The sequence below is a fragment of the Meleagris gallopavo genome, chromosome 1, assembly GCF_905368555.1.
Source record: "Meleagris gallopavo chromosome 1, MGAL_WU_HG_1.1, whole genome shotgun sequence".
NCBI lineage: Eukaryota > Metazoa > Chordata > Aves > Galliformes > Phasianidae > Meleagris > Meleagris gallopavo.
Window position 1 is genome coordinate 63,866,255 of NC_139404.1, and position 18,076 is coordinate 63,884,330.

The 18,076-nt window shown below is 37.8% G+C and overlaps 1 protein-coding gene across 15 annotated transcripts in view; it reads left to right on the top strand.

Annotated features, from left to right (window-relative positions):
* Positions 1 to 17,531, top strand: part of PLEKHA5 (pleckstrin homology domain containing A5) — a 169,353-nt gene extending 151,822 nt beyond the window's left edge. For 11 of the 15 annotated variants that reach the window (XM_085231044.1, XM_085231059.1, XM_085231080.1 and 8 more), the window contains 7 exons: positions 3,609 to 3,724; positions 5,002 to 5,211; positions 7,938 to 8,096; positions 9,439 to 9,566; positions 10,378 to 10,523; positions 11,654 to 11,738; positions 14,595 to 17,531. In XM_085231044.1, coding sequence (XP_085087170.1) covers positions 3,609 to 3,724; positions 5,002 to 5,211; positions 7,938 to 8,096; positions 9,439 to 9,566; positions 10,378 to 10,523; positions 11,654 to 11,738; positions 14,595 to 14,613 — 863 coding nt within the window. In that variant the 3' untranslated portion in view covers positions 14,614 to 17,531. Of the gene's footprint in view, positions 1 to 3,608; positions 3,725 to 5,001; positions 5,212 to 7,937; positions 8,097 to 9,438; positions 9,567 to 10,377; positions 10,524 to 11,653; positions 11,759 to 14,594 lie in introns of all 15 variants that reach the window. The other 4 variants (XM_085231049.1, XM_085231145.1, XM_085231152.1 and 1 more) reach the window with 2 other exon arrangements.
* The last annotated feature ends 545 nt before the right edge of the window (positions 17,532 to 18,076 follow it).

Genomic DNA, 18,076 nt, shown 5'->3' on the forward strand with positions numbered 1-18,076 from the left:
CAAGAAAGATTTCAGTCAATTACACCACAGAAAAATCAAACATTACACTCACCAACAACCCTGAAATCCTTATTGACACCATGTCTAATCACATCACTCACGTTCCCCACACACCATTCCCTTGAACAATTACCCATTTTCTGTTCATGCCCCTGAACAATTATTCAGTTTTTGAATCAAGCTCCCAATGTTATGTCACTGGAACGTCCAAAAAGGCAGCACCACAGAATTTTCAGACTCTCATAAGGCAGAGAAACAATGTCTTTTTCTTTTTTTAATCTTGTAATTGTTGAATTGCCTTCTGTCCTCTGATATAATAGGAATAATGATCATGACCTTGGAGTGTACAGACAATAAAGGTCTTTGCAACTGCTAAATGCTTTAGATTCTTCTCTTCATCCAGCTTCCATAAAAGCTACTAATTGCTTGGTAGAGTCTTTTACCAGGAAGTGCTCCTCAATTCTGTTTGTTAAAACACACAGAATAGTTTGTTAAAGGTGACTCCAGGAAAAGCAGTCTGAGCACTACCAAAAAACGCCTTTAAGAGCTTTCAGAATAACTGAACTTTTTTCTGTAATGATTGATGTTTACAGTGCCAGCAAGATAATACCTTGTATTAGTTTGACTAAACATGTATGTAGAGGTCTGGTGTAATACTACTAGAATTTGACCCAAGAACTATGGTCATGTAAGGATATTACTTTCACCAGAACAGCCGTATAGGCTTTTAAAACAAAAGACAGCATACAGTTTGGGTGCCCAACAATGTGAATGACCCCATGATGGATGATATAATTAAGCTTGCACTTACTTACAAGCAATTACTTAATTCAGATTGAATATGGTATTTGCTGAGGTGTAACACTCACTTTAGGTATTAAATTACTTCTGACTTAGTGGTAAAAATATTCAGAGTTTAGCCCGAGATTTGCTAATCACCAACCACCTAAAGTTGCCTTCTTCACTATATATCTACTTTTTTTTGCCCGTGGTGTTCCAGACTATTTACAGGCATTTATGACCCAAGGGAGATTAATTGAGACAACATACGAAGCCTACACCAATTATATAAAGCTAACTGATACTTTTTGAGCACCCTAGTCTGCTTTCTATTTTCTGTAACGATGGAAGTTAACTTTATTATGTCCACTTCCAGAAAAGCAACCTTCAGTAAAGAAAAGCAATAATAGAAGTTCTTCTATTATAAATAGTATTTGGAGTTCAGGGTAGCAAGTGCAGGGAGGGCTATTTGTCTTCATTCAAAATAGAGCGAAGTGAGTTTATTATAGCTGTGTTTTATCATTTGGTCCATGCTTTTTGGATTTCCTGACAGCTATTTTCTTGTTCTGTGTGCTTATAACAACAGGAATGGAGCAGGAAAAATACAACCCTTCCTGGTTTTGGTTGTTGTTTGTTTGTTTGTTCTTTGTAGTGCATATGTCATTATAACCATATGCTGTTCCAATAAACATTTTTATGCCATTCTGTCATAACAGTTTGTAAGCTCTAAGGGGAACAAACTCAAAGGCAGCTCATGTCTGAAACCTCCAATCTGTTTTAAGAAGTCATCCTTAAGTGACATTTTTCAGAATGCTTCTGAAAAATAAGTAGATTTCAGAGGAAACTTTTTAATGTTTTTCTCACTCATTGTGCGTGTTACTGTACTGAACATTTCTCATGTTTTTTTCTGTCAGCCCTTCTCCTCCCTTTTCAAGTGTCAGCAGAGAAACGTTTTAACAGGACTATGTAAAGTAACCCATACAGCTCTCTGCAAGCAGAGGAATATTTATGACCTGAGTGGCACATAAAAGTGACACAAAAGGAAAATGGACTTAAGCTGTGTTTTATCCTTTTCATGTGTAAAGGAGACCCAAACTGTTGTTTTATAGTTTTTGTTCTGAATGATGTATTTGGCATCGAAATAACTCCAGACTATTTTGTCAGCCTATCAGACAATTTGGAGAAATAGTTGAGCCTTCAACTGAGTCAGTATGTCCTCTGAAATCAGTGTGACTTCAGGAAAAAGAAGGGGAGGTAATTTGACCATTGGAGAATATAAATCCATTTTTATAGGCAAAAACTGCAAAAAAACAGTATTTTTAATACTTTGATTTCCTGCATGTATGAAGAAGGAAAGATGAAACATATTGCCTAGTTATATATGTATATTTTTGTAACTTTTACCTTCAGTTTTCTACTAACTTAATTACATTTTGGCAGAGGTTCTCTAAGCAGAAAAACTCCAGTGGTGAGTTATTGTTATGAAAGGCAGAATGCATGGTGGGCAGCAAGACACAGAATATCCTCAGCTCCCAGCCAGACAGAGCCTGGCTGCTGCACTTCTCTGTCCATGAGCTGCAAGGCTGAGCATACAGGCACTGTGCACAAGCACACGTGCTCTGAATAGACCCAGCTAACCACAACGGTACAGCAGTTTTGAGACCAGTGCCATTGCAAGCACTGCATAAGTAAAAACAGCACTCACATAAAAGTGGAACAACACAGATAAACGTGATCCTCTTCTCACTTGCCAGCTGACCAGACTGAAAGCTTGTTGGCTGGTCTCATACCTACACACAAGTGGGCCACTCCAAAGGCTGCCTGCACCTATGGTATCTCCAGCAGTCAGCTCTTGAGTTTCTCCAACCTCTTCAGTTGTGAGATCTCGAGATTTAAGATCTCTTGGACACTTGGCTCCCAAACCTCATGCTCTGCTTGCTGCCTTAAGTTCATTTAGCATCTAGCATAGACAGAAGAGTCCTCCTGGCTAGCAGATCCAGACCTACGGCCTATATGGTAGCCAGCCTGTGCATGTGCAGACTCTGCCGTCTCTCTGTCCCCAGCCCTATGATCTGTCTCCCCCTCTCTCATATGCTACTACATGGAAAGGAAAACCTACATTAAAAATATGTGTGAATAAAGTTTAGTAAGAAGAATGGACAGGCTGCAATTGTCAGGCTCAGGACTTGATGAGACAAGCATACTGAAAAACAATTTGCTTACACAAAGCTGAGCCTTTTTATTCCCCCTCTGTTTTATGCCATGCCTGTTTTTTCCTATCTGCCTTGCCCCTTCTTTTTCTCAACCTTTGTTTCTACCCAAATAAGCAACCCACCTGTAATTACTTTTCTTGCATTAGTCCAACTTTTTAAAAATTATTTCCAGTATTATCATCTAGGTAATGTTGGCCTTAAATAGCTGTACTGGTATGGTCACCTGCTGGCCTTACAAGCTCTCTTCCTCAGAAAGTCCCAGATTCTGCCTTCCGTTATCTGTGAAGCCTATGAATCTATGAAAGCCTGACTGTCTTTCACACAATTCCCCCTTAACCATATGTGAAGTCTAGCCATTGCACACAGCACTGTCTAACTTTTGTCCATTTCTCACTGTTAATTTTATGTCCAGCAATTTCTCATACCATATGCAGTATTTAACCATGCTCTTCTCTGCCTAACCTGCTGGTCATCTGCCTGCATACCTTAATGGATGTCACAGTTATGCAGAGTTTGAGTAGTTTCTGAGGCTGACAACGTGCATTTACTAGAAAACAATCTGCTGTTTGATTATGCTTTGCATAGGACTTAGTATGCTGCTTTACTGTTTCACAGGCTCGCATTTCCCAGTGGGAGTTGTACCACCCAGAACCAAATCACCAACCCCAGAATCCTCAACAATAGCATCCTATGTCACTTTAAGGAAGAATAAGAAGATAGATCTAAGAACGGTAATTTAAAGTAGCTTTCAAGCACTGATGGATAATGAGGTGTTAATTTCTAAGTCTAATTTCTGCAGTTACTTGAAAAGTTGCAGTCGTACCTTTACATAAAAATCACTGTGATATAAAGTGAAATATAATCTACTCAGTTAACTGAGACAGCTGTAGAGAAAATAACAAAATTGTAAGGGTCATGTATGTTAAACTGCACAGAGATTTCATTATACTAAAGCTGGCTAAGAACTAAATGGTAATGCTAAATCTACTAAGCAACTGGAAACTGAAGTTTGGGCTTAAGTTGAAAAGACATGAAGCATCTTTGGTTAAAAGCTTTCAAGAGCATATTTGGATGCTGGTGCATTTTAACAGCCTCTGTAAAATACATAGGGGATTTTATTTTAATACTAAATTGATCTGGGAAAAACCTAAAGCAGCCAAAAAACGAAAATGCAGCAATCAGTATGTAGGTAGTAAACCTGGAATGTCAGGTTAGAGTCTTGCAGTCTCTGGGCTGAAGGCAGATATTCACATGTAATTTAGGCAAAAGTGGGGAAAATTTCTGCCTTTGTTGTAGTATGAATAGGAGAGGATAAGATGTGGGAAGAATGGGAGAGGAGAGAGGATGCTGAATGGAAAAAGAGTACCACTTGCAGAAGGAAACCAGTTGCTATGAATCTGCTGAAGGCAACCATTTGCCCAAAGTAAATAGTTCTATATTTTTTATGACATAAAAATCTGAAAATCGGTGAATTTCAGGATTAGAGTGGGTAAAGCCATAGTTTTTTCAGGAATGAGATAATGCTTAGAACTACACATTTTTAAGTGGTGCTAAATTCAGTTTGTTTCAGCCTGAGCTTGCCATTAGGTGATCCCCAGCTGGGAATGGAATAAAAAGGCAGAAGTGAATATTAGATCAACTGGTATAAATGTCCTCGATCGTGAAATTTCTCCTAAGTTTTCATCTTAGGGGAGTCAGCTCTCTGGTATAATATCTGGTAAATTATTTCAACTTCGCACAAAAGGTCTGAGAAAGTACGTACCCATTGTCTTGATGTTAAGCATTGACGATAACAATATCATTGTTTAAAAAAGCAATTTATTTTTAATTTTGGTGTTTATTTGTTAATCTTGTGCTTTGTACATGGGAGATCTTTTCTTGCCCACAATTCCTCTGCATTTTAATAGTCATTTTTTTAATAGTCATTTTTAATAGGTGATCTTTCTGATAAGCTAAATAGCAAAGAATCTTGCTGTTTTTGAAGAATGTGTATATTCTTCCTTTTAAGGAAAGACCAAGAAGTGCAGTGGAGCAGTTGTGTCTTGCAGAAAGCACACGACCTCGAATGACTGTGGAGGAACAGATGGAAAGAATAAAAAGACACCAACAAGCTTGCCTGAGAGAGAAGAGGAAAGGACTAAATATTATTGGTGTTTCAGACCAGTCACCTTCACAGAGTCTGTCTTTTGTCAGAGATAATCCATTCAAATCGGCACAGGTTGGTCTAAGTTCTTAAAAACAGTTAAAAAAATAATAATAAAAGTAATAATCTTGAAAAGTCATGTGATAGTGTAGGTGTCTAATAATTGAGATTGTTCATATAGAGTAGCAGTTGCAATTCTCTGCCAGACACAAGACAAAGGGCGATGACAGCCTTCATGTTTATACCTAATGACAGTAGAAGTCACTTCTTTAGGGAAGTAAGGAATTCAGTTCTACATCTGATCTTTGATTATGCATTGTGATGTTTGTCAACAGTTAATGCTTGTTGTCAGATGTAGCAAACAACATGAACGCACACTTTGTGACTAAAAGCAGTATCAGGGAGAACCACGATTCATTTGATGTATAAATTATGAAGATTTTCTGTCATGGAACATATTCAAACATATATAACATTATTTATAAAACATTTCTAGATAGGAATGTATATGATGATTGCTGTTAACTGGTGCACTCAAGTTGTGGTTTCTGAGTCCATAAATACAGAAAAACAAATCATTTTCATTTTCATGCATTCTTAAGCAATTAAGGCAAAGCAGAATGTTTATTGAACATGCAAGAGTGGGGAGAGAAGACAAGGATGTAATTGCTTGACACTGACCAGGAAATATGTCTTAAATAAATAAATAAATACTGAACTACAGTAAATCTCTGAACAAAAAAATTCCATGTAACAGTTGTAAGTGTACTACTTTTTGACTGCTAAGTCAGGAAATTAGTTCTCTTTTTCAATAGACATTACGTTTTCCATCTTCTGCTATACTTTTTTTTTCTTCAGATCATGCTGACCTTTTTTTTTTTTTTTCAGTAACATGCACATATCTCCTTTTATGTTTTGTATCTGCTTATCCAAGACCAGATTAAATGCATTGCACTGTTTAGAAGGTGTCTATTTTCACATATACGTTAGCTTTCTTTTTTTTCCCTCTGAGCACATTAAATTGTCTTCAGAGCTATAGGGAAAGTTCCTTCAACAGTGCTGGATCACCAGAAGGCACTGAACTCAAGTTTTCCTTTTGCATTAGAAAATCTATTTGGGACCACATCATGAATGATGTAGATGAACGGAGTGGCTCCTCCAAACTTTTTTGTGATTAACTTGGCATTTCTCAAGAAGAAGTTCAAAGCAAAGCTCTGCAGATGTTTCTTGTAGTAGAGTTTACATGTTTGAGCATCACGACTGTTTACAGGGGTGGATAGTGAGAGGGTAATAGGACAAGGGGAATGGTTTTAAACTGAGACAGGAGGTTTGGGTTAGATATCAGGAGAAAGTTTTTCACAGAGAGGGTAGTGACGCAGTGGAACAGGTTGCCCAAGGAGGTTGTGGATGCCCCATCCCTGGAGGCATTCAAGGCCAGGCTGGATGTGGCTCTGGGCAGCCTGGTCTGCTGGTTGGCAACCCCGCACATAGCAGGGAGTTGAAACTGGATGATCACTGTGGCCCTTTTCAACCCAGGCCATTCTGTGATTCCGTGATTCTCACCAATTTCTTAGTTAATTCATACCTCAGGGAGGGGAAACTGCAGTCGTGTGTGTGTCATACCTGGCTTGCCAGCACACTGGGAGACAGGATGGGGAAGCAGTCAGACCCTCAGCAGCAGCACTAACTGCTGCTGCACAGAGTTCTGAAGGATGCTGGTCATGTCAGCATGTTCTCCAGTCCTCTGAGTGAAATCAGAGCTACACAGGTGAGAAAAGAAGTTTTTCCATGCCTGTTGATTTCATACAGAAAAGTGACGCAGTGGCATTTAACTGCTGGAAATCTTTTCAGTTGGATTTTTTTTCTTTCTTTTTTTTTTTTTGTGAAGAAAGGAAAGATGAAAGGATTTTATGAACAACCCACTATGTAGTTTTTAAGTGATTACCAAAGTAAAGGAAATTGTCTAACAAGTGTTATTGTTTGAGGCAAGTGTAAGATATGGGTGCATACTTTAAGAAAGCAGAGAGATTGATTTGTGGACTGACTTTAATAGAATTTCCTCTTTCCAGTATGCATGTGCTAAATCAGACAGGAATTCAGCCAGAAGATTTACTACTTTCCTGGATCCTTTTTTTCTCCACTCTAGTACTTAGTTTGTTGCAACATGTAGGAGCTTCAGGTCTGTTGGGTTCACTCTTATGCCAACATAATGTTCAGAGTTCAGAATTTTAAGTCACTTCTACCACCCTTCCTCAAAATGTTTATATCAATCATATTCTATGTGCAATAGACTTTTTTAAGGAATAAGTGATATGGAGTTCTTCGTGTCTTTACTCATACTCTGCCATTATCAAATATTACGTTGACCTCTGTTAAATCAGTTACCAGCAAAGGCTTGGAAGATACCTAAGATACTTGGCAGAGTGAACATAGGTGTGCAGATAATTTTGCACTGGCAGTAGATTTTTATATGAATGGAATTTCAGAGGATAGAAATGCTAGAGATTTTTGCAGGTGGAAAAGGAGATTAATCTTGAAAAGTAAAAAAGCAGCTAGGTTCAACTGTTTTGAAAGGTATAATAATGAGAAAATTCCAAGTTTTTTCATAAAAAAAACCAAAAACCAACATTATTCTTATTGCATTGTGATGTGCTTTGCAATGGAATGTCATTTAAAAAACTGTTTTGAGTTAAGATGCTTAACTTTTTCACACGCCTTTCTTAGCACAGCACAAGACTCGGGCCTGACACTGTAATAACTGTTTTTAGAACAAATGTCTCTATATCAATTTTGTTCTGCAGAATCGCAAAAAGGATGATACTGTATCTAGTCACATAAAGGAATTAGAGAGCACCACTAAAGATAATAATTTGAAACAAAATAATGAAAGTCCTGAAGAAGAAGTAGTGCAAGTAAAACATGATGGAGAACAAGAACATAATTCAGGTTTTACTAAAGAGGTACTGAACTCTCCTTCACTGCACTGTTCATCAGCCTATCTTGCAGTAGAAAAGTGTTTTTAACCACAGACAGCAGGATATGGGAAGCCAAGCAAAATTCCTTTATCTTGGAAGATTAACGTATATTTTTGTATTTTAAAAATGTAGTAGTAGTACAAAATGGTATCAGATCTGTCGATTGGTAGAGATTGAATTTTCTTATATGTATATACAGTCTTCTTAAATTTCGTTCTAGTTTTCCTCTTAACTTTACTTAATTGCACATTAATTTTATCTTTTCTTGTCTTGATTGACCAGAAAATTAAAAACACATATGATCTTTGGGTTTGGAAACAAACCCAGTGCTGGTGCATCTTTAATAATCATTGATCTGTGTGGTTTTTGATGGTCATTTTATACACCTGACTTTTTTCCATGGTTGGCTTTAGTGCATCAAACACTGTGCAGGACAGAGCATAAGGCTGATGCAGCAACTCATACGTGGAAGTAGGCAGTAACTGCAGTCTGTGCTGTTTGGTCATCAGATTGATTTCTGTCTTGAAATAGTCTCAGGCTCCATTAGCAGTGAGTTACCTCTGTATTTCTGGTAGCTGAGTGCCCTAAGGACTCAACAAAAGCAGACTGACTGTGGAGAACAGATTACTAGAACTGTTTCCGTGTAACCATATCCTCCTTGGAGTGTCATATTTTTTAAATCTTGTGTATACTTTTTTTTTTTTTTTATCTTTTTCACTATGTATTCTTTCATCAATCTGCCATTGCTTTTATTTTCTCACTCCTTTTTCCTTTCTCTTTCCTATTTTATATTTGGTTGGTTTTTTTGTTTTTTTTTTTTGTTGTTTTTTTTAGGATGTTATAAAATCAAATAGCTAGCATTTGTTATTCTTCTAGAACACTTTCTGTTGAGAGTTGCTTTGTGTTAAGTATACAAACCCCTTGAAGGAGTATTTCATAATATGCTAATATTGGTCCTCGCTAATCAAACCTTTAAGAGCAGTATTCAAGCTCATTATTCAAGTACTGCAGTTGCTGGAATCTTTGGCATTATGCACAGAGGGATAGCATACAAAACTAAGGCAGGCTGCAGTCCAAAGAGTTCAGATACGTTCTGGAAGTAATTAAGACAAGCCCTGCCCATTGGCTCTGGTATGAGTTTCAGAATAACTCTATTAACCTGAATGGCATTGATAAAAATTTCTTAAGTTATGTAATTCTAAGTTACTAAGTATACATGATGGCAAAATTTGTCTGTTAATAAAACTGTTTCCTGATACTGTATTTCTTATCTACCACTTAGTGGGTGTTACTGCTTTTTTGTTTCATGATTTCAATTTTTTTATAGCTGACAAAAACTGATGATTTTTTATCAGATACACATGTTGTATCTGACTCAAAAGAAGTGAATAATGAAGAGAAAGCAGAAAAGGAAAAGAATAATAAAGTGGAAGAAACACATGATGGTGATATAAGGTAAAAATAAAACAAGATGTTCAAAGACTATTTTAAACTTGCATATTGTATTAGTTGAACGTACCAAGCAACTAATGAAATACTGTCATAAATACTTCTAAGGCATATTTATGTTTTGGAGTGGTTTACATATAGAGAAATCCAGTGAGAAACCTGCAGGAGGTTCTGTAAGAGGTAATGAGTTGGTACGAGGGGCGATGTTTATTCCCAGGTACTGCCCAAGTTACAGATATGTTCATGATCCTGCACTACAAAATGTATTTAGTAGTGTCAGTCTAAGCTCTGTATCAGTTTAATATGAAACCTTCAGCCAGGGCTTCTATTGCAAGCTCTTTAACACTGGCGTTTATGAAAGCATTGCATTTACAGACAGACTGAACAGTTTACTTTATACCTTCTGCTTTTTTGACCTTTATTTGACAGCTTGAGAGTATTGCAGAATTAGACAAAGACTGTATATCAGATATTTCTCTTTAATAATTCCTAACTTTATTGTAAGCTGTGCAGATTCTACAGTTTCACGGTCAATCCTGAGTTCTTATATTAGACCATAACTTTCTCACAGCATACTTCATCAAAATAGGTATCACACAGCAGGAACCCGTATGAGTATGCAAAGGAAAGGAACTCAGCATATGTTTTTTTTAAGTCTAACTTTACATGGTAGAAGGATTTGAAAATACATATTTAACTTCTATTACACAAACTCGCCTATTAACAAAAGAAAATTAAATTGTGACTCCTATACTTAGTGGTTAGCACTTGAAATTAAGTTAGTGAGTTCTAAAAGCCGTGGTTTTTTTTCCGTCAGCTTGCAGAGTGTGACCACAGTTGGAAACCACAAACCCAAAACCAGTTCAGAAGAAAGTGAAGCAGTTAGTGTTCAAGAGCAAAAAGGAATTATTGCTTCATTTGAATTAGCAGCACAGTCTTCAAAAGGAAATCAGGCAACAGCAGGTATGGAAAAGAGTTTGACTAAAACAGAAGTTACATGGTACATATGTAAAACTTCATTTCATTACGATGATATCTTTTGATGCTCAAAACCTTTGTGATTTGAGAAGTGCTGAGCTGGTCTGAATTTTAAGTATATGTTTTTACAACACAGAGAAAAGTATGGGTAGCTACAGAAATTCCATTTTTCTGAGGTTTTAATGTAGATGTTGTGGTTGCATTTATTTCAGGGAATTATTTGGCTTTAGCCAAAAATTAAGTCAATTATAGTTATTAGTTGGAGCAAATCCCTCCCTCTTTATCTTATAGAACAGTATCTCAATCCCAGGTATGTATGAACTATTTGATCTCCTGGCTGATGGACAGCCTCAAATTTTGAACTGTGTACCACAATTTGGTCATGATTTCAAATGCAGGAGCAGCTGAAGAAACAGAAGACATCAGCTGGTTAGTACAAAGACCCACGGTGTACTTTGCAAGAACAAAAAGGTGGAAAAAAGCAAAACTATGTGCAAAGATGAAAAGAAGAGGGGAGCAGATGGGCGAGGAGGAAGTTGATTACAGAATTTAAGATATAATTAGAATATTCAGTAATGGGAGTGGTTATGTAAGCCAGATAGTTCAATCTGTGGATATAAAAGGTGACCTGAACCTTTGCAATGCAGTCAGGAGTTTTTTCCTGTGACTTGATAATCAAAACCGAATCTTGTAAATGCACTCTGTAGCAGAATAACAAATAGTTAACCTGAGCTGCGATATAAAGATGGTTCTGAAAGTAACCCAAGTAGTTAAATTGTAAGTATTTTTTCCTCTGACATAAAGTGTTAGTATTCATCTGTCTTTGTTTGTTCCTGAGATGATCTACTAGTTGTGTATAGGCTTGAGTCTTTTCTGGGATGTTTTGTTTCTTAAAAAGAAATGATCCTTGCTGACAACAGCTACGCTGTCCCCTGAAGTTGTGCTCACTGTGCTGATCAGATTTTAAGTCTTAACTTGTGTAACTTTCATTTGGTTCTGCTTATATTGATTGTGGCTTGAAATGGTGATTTTCAAGCTTACGTTTACTGTGTAAGACAGCTAGCTTTTGCCTTGTGTAACTTGTTTTCTTGTTTATCTTGCCGTATGACTCGCAGTGAAAAGTTTGCCTTCTTCACCAGAATCGTCATTGTCACCAGCTTCATCTACACAACCACAGCTCACAGAAGGATCACATTTCATGTGTGTATAGTTACAGAGAAGTACGTCTTTTTTCCCATCCCTCCTGTCATTTTTCTAATACCGTTCTGAGTGTATGTACTGTAGGTATCTTTGAGAAACATCTGTAGACAGTACTTGGCAAGACAAAGATATCTACTACGTTGAATATAAACTAACTGGAAAACAAAACAAGTATACATATTGATTTGTTTGCAAGTCATGTGTTCCATACTCAAATACAAAGAGAAAGGACTAATTGGCTTATTTTGCCACAAGTGGCAGGATAACAGCCCTTTGAATTACATGAGAGACCTAGGCTGTTACAGAGCAGATAGACATTTAAGCTACCAGCATTAGTGCTCAGGTGCAAATGAATCTTGCTGCTTCCATGTGGGCAGCTGGAGTGAGATGTCTTAGTGATGCATTGAAGGGAATGGTCTAATGCTAGGAACAGGAAAGAAAAAAATGAGGGTGAATGAAATGTAACAGTTCCGTTGTGGATTTTGCTTCTATAGGGATAGCCCTACTCAGGGGGCTATTCTTCCCTGTCTTAGCTGATTTCAAGGAAGTTAGAAAGCATGAGTTTGGCTAGATTTACATGTTCTTACCTGCAGTGTTACTGACTCAATAAATGGAGTTGGACATACAAGAAAGCATAAGTGTTTGTACAGGTGTTTAAGGAAACCAGTATGATACCTACCTGAATGCTACTGCACTTTGCCAGCATTTAAAATGATCAACATCTCTTTGTTGTCAGGAAGTATCTATTTAAGTAGGCTTTCTGCTACAGGAATGAGCTTGGCTTCAATGATCATGTCGAAAGCCATAGTTAATGCCATTAATTAAATGTAAGGAAATCTTATATTTGAGACTTTTCAGTCTTTCAGCATTGAGAGATCTGAAAATGCATTTTCTTATTTATTGCCCTAACCTGTATTGCCAGGTTTTCATCTTAGTAAAATTAGACATTAATCAACATAAACACTTTATCCTGCATGAATTAAGTTCTGGAATCTGCATAAAAAGATTGTATTCAGTACCAACACCAGTGTTGCTCACTTTCTCCTGTATGCAGTCCATCATTATGAAATTTAGTTTGGATTCTTGTACTTTCACTTAAAAGTGCTGTTGTGAAATCATTTGAAAATAAGTGGCACTATTCATTTTTTTTTTCTGGAAATCTGTGTTAAAGATTTTAATTTCACTGTATACGTGCTAATGCATTTATGATGTTTGAACATTTATGTGTTTTGAAATAGGACAAACTTTTGGGGTAGTGATGTGATTGAAACCACACTGCTGAATTCCTTCTGTAGCCACAGCACAGATGCCTTGACAGGGAGGCAACCTGCAGTTTCACCAGAGTTTTTTTGTCTTGCTTTTTTTTTTTAACCAGTTGCATTAAGTTACTTTTACCCCTTGTCATCAGCCCCAGCGATCAGTTCAGCAAAGTCATTTTAATTATTAATGCTAAACATGAGAGTAGCCAAAGTGAAGCGCTCACGTAGTGACCTGCTTTGTAATGGAACAACTAACCCTTGACATCCCACAGCGTGTTGTAACCTGGCAGGTAGTAAGTATGCAGCTACAACATTTCCATGTTAAGTATGATGCTGCAACACTTAAATTTTATTGTTATGCTTACAGCAAAACAGTGCGTCTGGGCTGCTGGTCGTAAAACTATTGCTCTGCTCATATATGCACCACCATAACAAAGTAAAATAAGTTATACCCCTTTGGGCTGTTTAATGTTTGAATTGAGTTGAAAAAACTATTCAACTGCGTGCATATGCACTCTGCCTTTCTTTGGTGCACTTGTTACCCCTTTTGGTTAAGAGTTCCAAAGCCAATTCGTGCCTTGAGCTGGGCCTTGCGTACATAGGTGTAAGGAGCGTGGTCTGCCTGCCTGCAGTAGTTTCTTCCCCTTCCCCTCTGTGCTGCCATTCTGGTGTTTTGGAATGGTAAAAGATACATGCAAGAGCTGGGTGTTTCTCAAATGCAAGAAATCCTGGATACTAGAGGGCTGCAGCATCAGTCATGTTCCTATGTGGCATCTGGAAAATGTATGGTAGATCATAGAGTATCATGAGGTAATACCTATATTTGGCTTGCTTGGTCAATTAGTAAAACGATACTCTGGGCACAGGGCCAGGAGAATTTGGCGTAGGAAATTGGTGGCATAGGATATTCTGGGACTAAGGAAAACGCATTAGCACACAGCTATTTTTTTTGTTACGGCCCTTGCCTTGCAGAGGCACATTCTGGATGCGTACCTCTGACATTGTTACATTTTAAGCATTGCATTCAAGCAGAGTAGTAGAGGAATAATGAAATTTTAGCAGCACCAGGATCTAAAGCTCGGAAACACTTTTACCAAGAAACTGCTAACAGCTATGTATAGAAGTCCTTTCAGTAATAATCAAAAGGCAGCAAGCCTGGGGCTCAGCATGGGAACTTGAGCACGCTCATAGTGATGCTGCCAGCACAGCCTCATGCAGGGACAGCGCTGTGTCCGGCTGCAAACAGCACCTGGCATTTGTCAAAGCAGGGAGGGCCTTTGCCACTGTCCCTGGTTCTACATGGAAAATATTTGGAGCTGGCTATGTGCAACAAGATAAAACTCTCAGGACAAAGACGTTTTCCCAGTTGTGTAAAGTTGAAAAAAGTTTACTTTTGCTTCTTGCTGACAATGAATTTTCTGAAAAGCTGATTTTGGAAACAACTTATTTCTGAGATACTTTATTATGTTCTACATCAGTGATAACTGCTGCTAGGATGAGGTCAGACATTCCGTGCCGCGTTTAATCCCAGGAGTTGTGTTATACAATATTCTGTTGTTGCTAAAATACGGTAACCTAACCTGTGTCTGTCTTCCAGCTCTAATGGCTTCTGTTGAAACAATTCATGCCTGAGATGTATGGACCCGACCTACGGAAATGTGAGAAGATATTGTACAGTATATTTTAAATCTATGAAATTCATAGTTCTGATGCTTTTGGCCACAGAGCATCATTTTATCACTTCCTGGAAAATGTTTATTCCAAGAGAGCTTTAAATGGCCCATATGTACACTCAACAACCTTCAGATCGTTCTCCTGATACCAGCTTGCTGCTATGATTTCTGTGCACATAAAATTAAGGCTCTTCTCAGTGTGCAGCCTATAGTCAGGACTTTATTTTCCAGAATTTAATGTTCTTTTAAGTATGGATCACATAAGTTTACTTTTTGGCTTCTTTTAGATGCATAACTCAGTTAATTTTACATATCACCACTAAAACCCTGTTTTACACTTTTTAAACACTACAATTTATTGTTTTAACATTTTATTTGTAAAAATTTTTATATATATATATACATATAGATATATTTAAAATGTGCCATTTTTATTATTGCTTAGTAAAAGATGTCCTGTTTCTGCTGTAATTATTCCTTGGTCAGGTTGCAATGTCAGCAGTTACTGCCACACTTCTGTCAACATATACTTTAATGTCAGTGCTTACTTTTACTTAAATAAAATGGAGTGTAGGTATTTTGAGGTACTGGGCTTTTCCTTTGTTGGGTTAGAGTGTGTACAGCAATAAGCAGGTTCTCAATCCAGTACTTAGTTTGTGTACAAATGTAATTATGTTCATTGTATATATAGTATACAATGAGCACATGCGATGTAAGTAAAGAAGCCACTTATTGTTCAGATAAGAATGTTCATATCTCATTTCTTTTATATCATATTAAATAAATGTCGATGTTCTTAAGGACTGGTATGGTTAGTATTTCTTCCAGCAAGCAGATGTCATACAGCATATTCCACCTTTTGATGTGGGGAGTGCAACAATCTTATCTCATTGGCGACACCACCTGTCAACCAGAGTAGCATGACAGACTCTTACGATTCCAGTCTTCCTCTCCAGGAAAGAATAAGGCTGCAACACACAACAAAAAGACAACGTGAGATCGAGATGCAAGAAATACAGGTTCAGCTCCTGTCTCTCCCGGGCTTGTATCGTGGTGTTGGAATAATCACTTAGTCATTCTGTGTGCCTCCATTTCCTGCCTGTTTATTTGAGACGGAATAGCCTGCCATGCTGTGGTGTGGCAAGTAGTAATTCAGTGTTTGGAAACGTCGAACGCCACATTCAGTGGGGTTAAGGAGAGATGTATGATGATTCCTTGAGGCTTTGACATCTGCAAAGCATCTTCCAGAAACCGAAAGAAAACCCAAGGCCATTTGTCAAGTGTCATCATCCTACAGATGTTGCTGGCTTCACTTCTCCTTCTTACGCAGCTGTCTGAATTTGCCTGAGACAAGAGGTTTAGAGAAGAATGATGAAAAATGAAATGATTTAAAGGGCAAGCTTTTGAATCTAAGATGTAAAGCCGAGAAACCTTTTAAAGATTCAAGCAACCACTGTGTGCTTTGGTGCATGTGCGTGCCATAAGTAGTAAGGAAAGTTTCTTAAGAAGGCGACTGCCAGCTCTCATTGTGCTCTTTTTATCACATAAATCATAGCCCATTCAAGTTAATCTTAAGGTACTAGAGACTATATAATTCAGTGTGCTTTTCCAAAGACGAGTGCCTGAGATTGACACATGGTTTGAAATTAACTCCTTATCATTACCACCTTGAGAAGGAGGTTGTGTTCACTGTACATTTCTGCCTTCCCATCTCTACTCTCAGTTCTTTCTGGGACTCTATGCCACAGAGACACAGAGCACACTTTCTACTTGTTACTCTGCCTTTTTCTTTGAAAAGCAGAGAACTGGGAGGCAGAAATTAGCAGTGGAGCTTGGAGGGTCATAGCGAAAGAGATGGCAGAAGGAAAAGAGATGAATCACGATGCAGGAAGACAGCACGCAGCTTAAAGTTTGACCAAGTAGCCCTTCCTCTTTTTTTGGAACAAGAGCCCCAGATTAGCACATCCTTCCACCCAAAATGCAGAGCAAAGAGGAGGAGTGTGATTTTTATAGCTCAGCCAGCTGAGATTTAAGTTCAGTGGCATCATTGGAACACCTGGGGCAAAACAAATACAACACACCCTGTTCCCTCCCTAACTCTTACACAGAGAGCTGTTCAGCTGTCAAGCTTTGCAATCTCTTTCTGTCCTTGCTGCCAAAAAAAAGATTTGCAACCAATAAAGGAAAGAATGACTAAGTGGTTTTTGGACATTTGTAGATCTTGTCTGTGTTTGAAGCAGCTGTCAGTTTGGTGTGTCTGCACAGTATGTGCAGTTTATGCTGAACTTGGGGGGCATGGGAGAATTTGTAAGTTTGCTGGTGTGTGACTGTTGGCAAAGATGGCAAAACGTGAATGATGCAGGAATGCAGTCATGCTCACAGACTGTAACTTCACTTCCTGTGGGCACCTGCAGCGAAGACTTGCTATTTCATTGGGTGCTCTATCTTTTTGTCTTATGGAAAAGAACTAATGGCTCTGTGTTCTCACAGAGCATTTACTGTCTTTTACCTCATCAGAATAACTCATCCCGGTGATCGTACTCTGAGATACAGAAATATCAGAATACTGATATTGACAGCTTTCAAACATCTATTTTAAGTTTGTATCTAGGATATTTTTATATTTCTGATTGATTGCTTTATTGGCTATTGCACTGACACTTGTATATACAGAACATGTACTTTTTTTCAAAAGCAAGAGTCCTTAGGAATAATGCAACACATTCTCTACAGATGTTCATGCTTTTCGGAACCAATTACATCTATTTTCATCTTCTGTTCACCATTTGCACTGTTCCAAGACTACTAGAGAATGTGATTCTTTTCGCTCCCTCAATAAAGTGACATAACTCAAAAAGTTATGGTTGGTGTCTTGGGAGTTTTTGTATGTCGTGGACTGTCTCGCAGAACAAGGCTCCAGCAGGCAGTTGAAGCCCAAAGTTTGTACGTACTATTACTGAGATGGGAGAAGTAATCTTCAGTTAATACTTCTGTCTGTCATAAAACGAATACAATAATGTCCATTTTTCATGAAATCAGAAAAAAAAATAATGAAAAGCAGTTTGTTTTTTATCTAAATTGCTTTAATTGGGCAGTCTGGGAAGGAATCATTGCCAACCCTGTTGAATCCATGAGGTGTAGAAACCAGGAGTGTGTACACGAAGAATTTTTGTGCATTACACTGCTAGCTATAAATGTATTAAATTCTCCAGTATTTGGATGGATGGGTCAGGTTATATGCTGGGAGAGCAAAGCAGCAGAGTGGAAGGTTTTTATTCATGGCGGCTTTGATAGCTTTTACATCGAACTTCACGTTGTACTTTAAAAATAAGGTCAATTCTTTTCTAATAAAAGCATTAATAGTGCTCATTTAGATCTCAGAAATGGGCCACCACGCCTTTTCTGC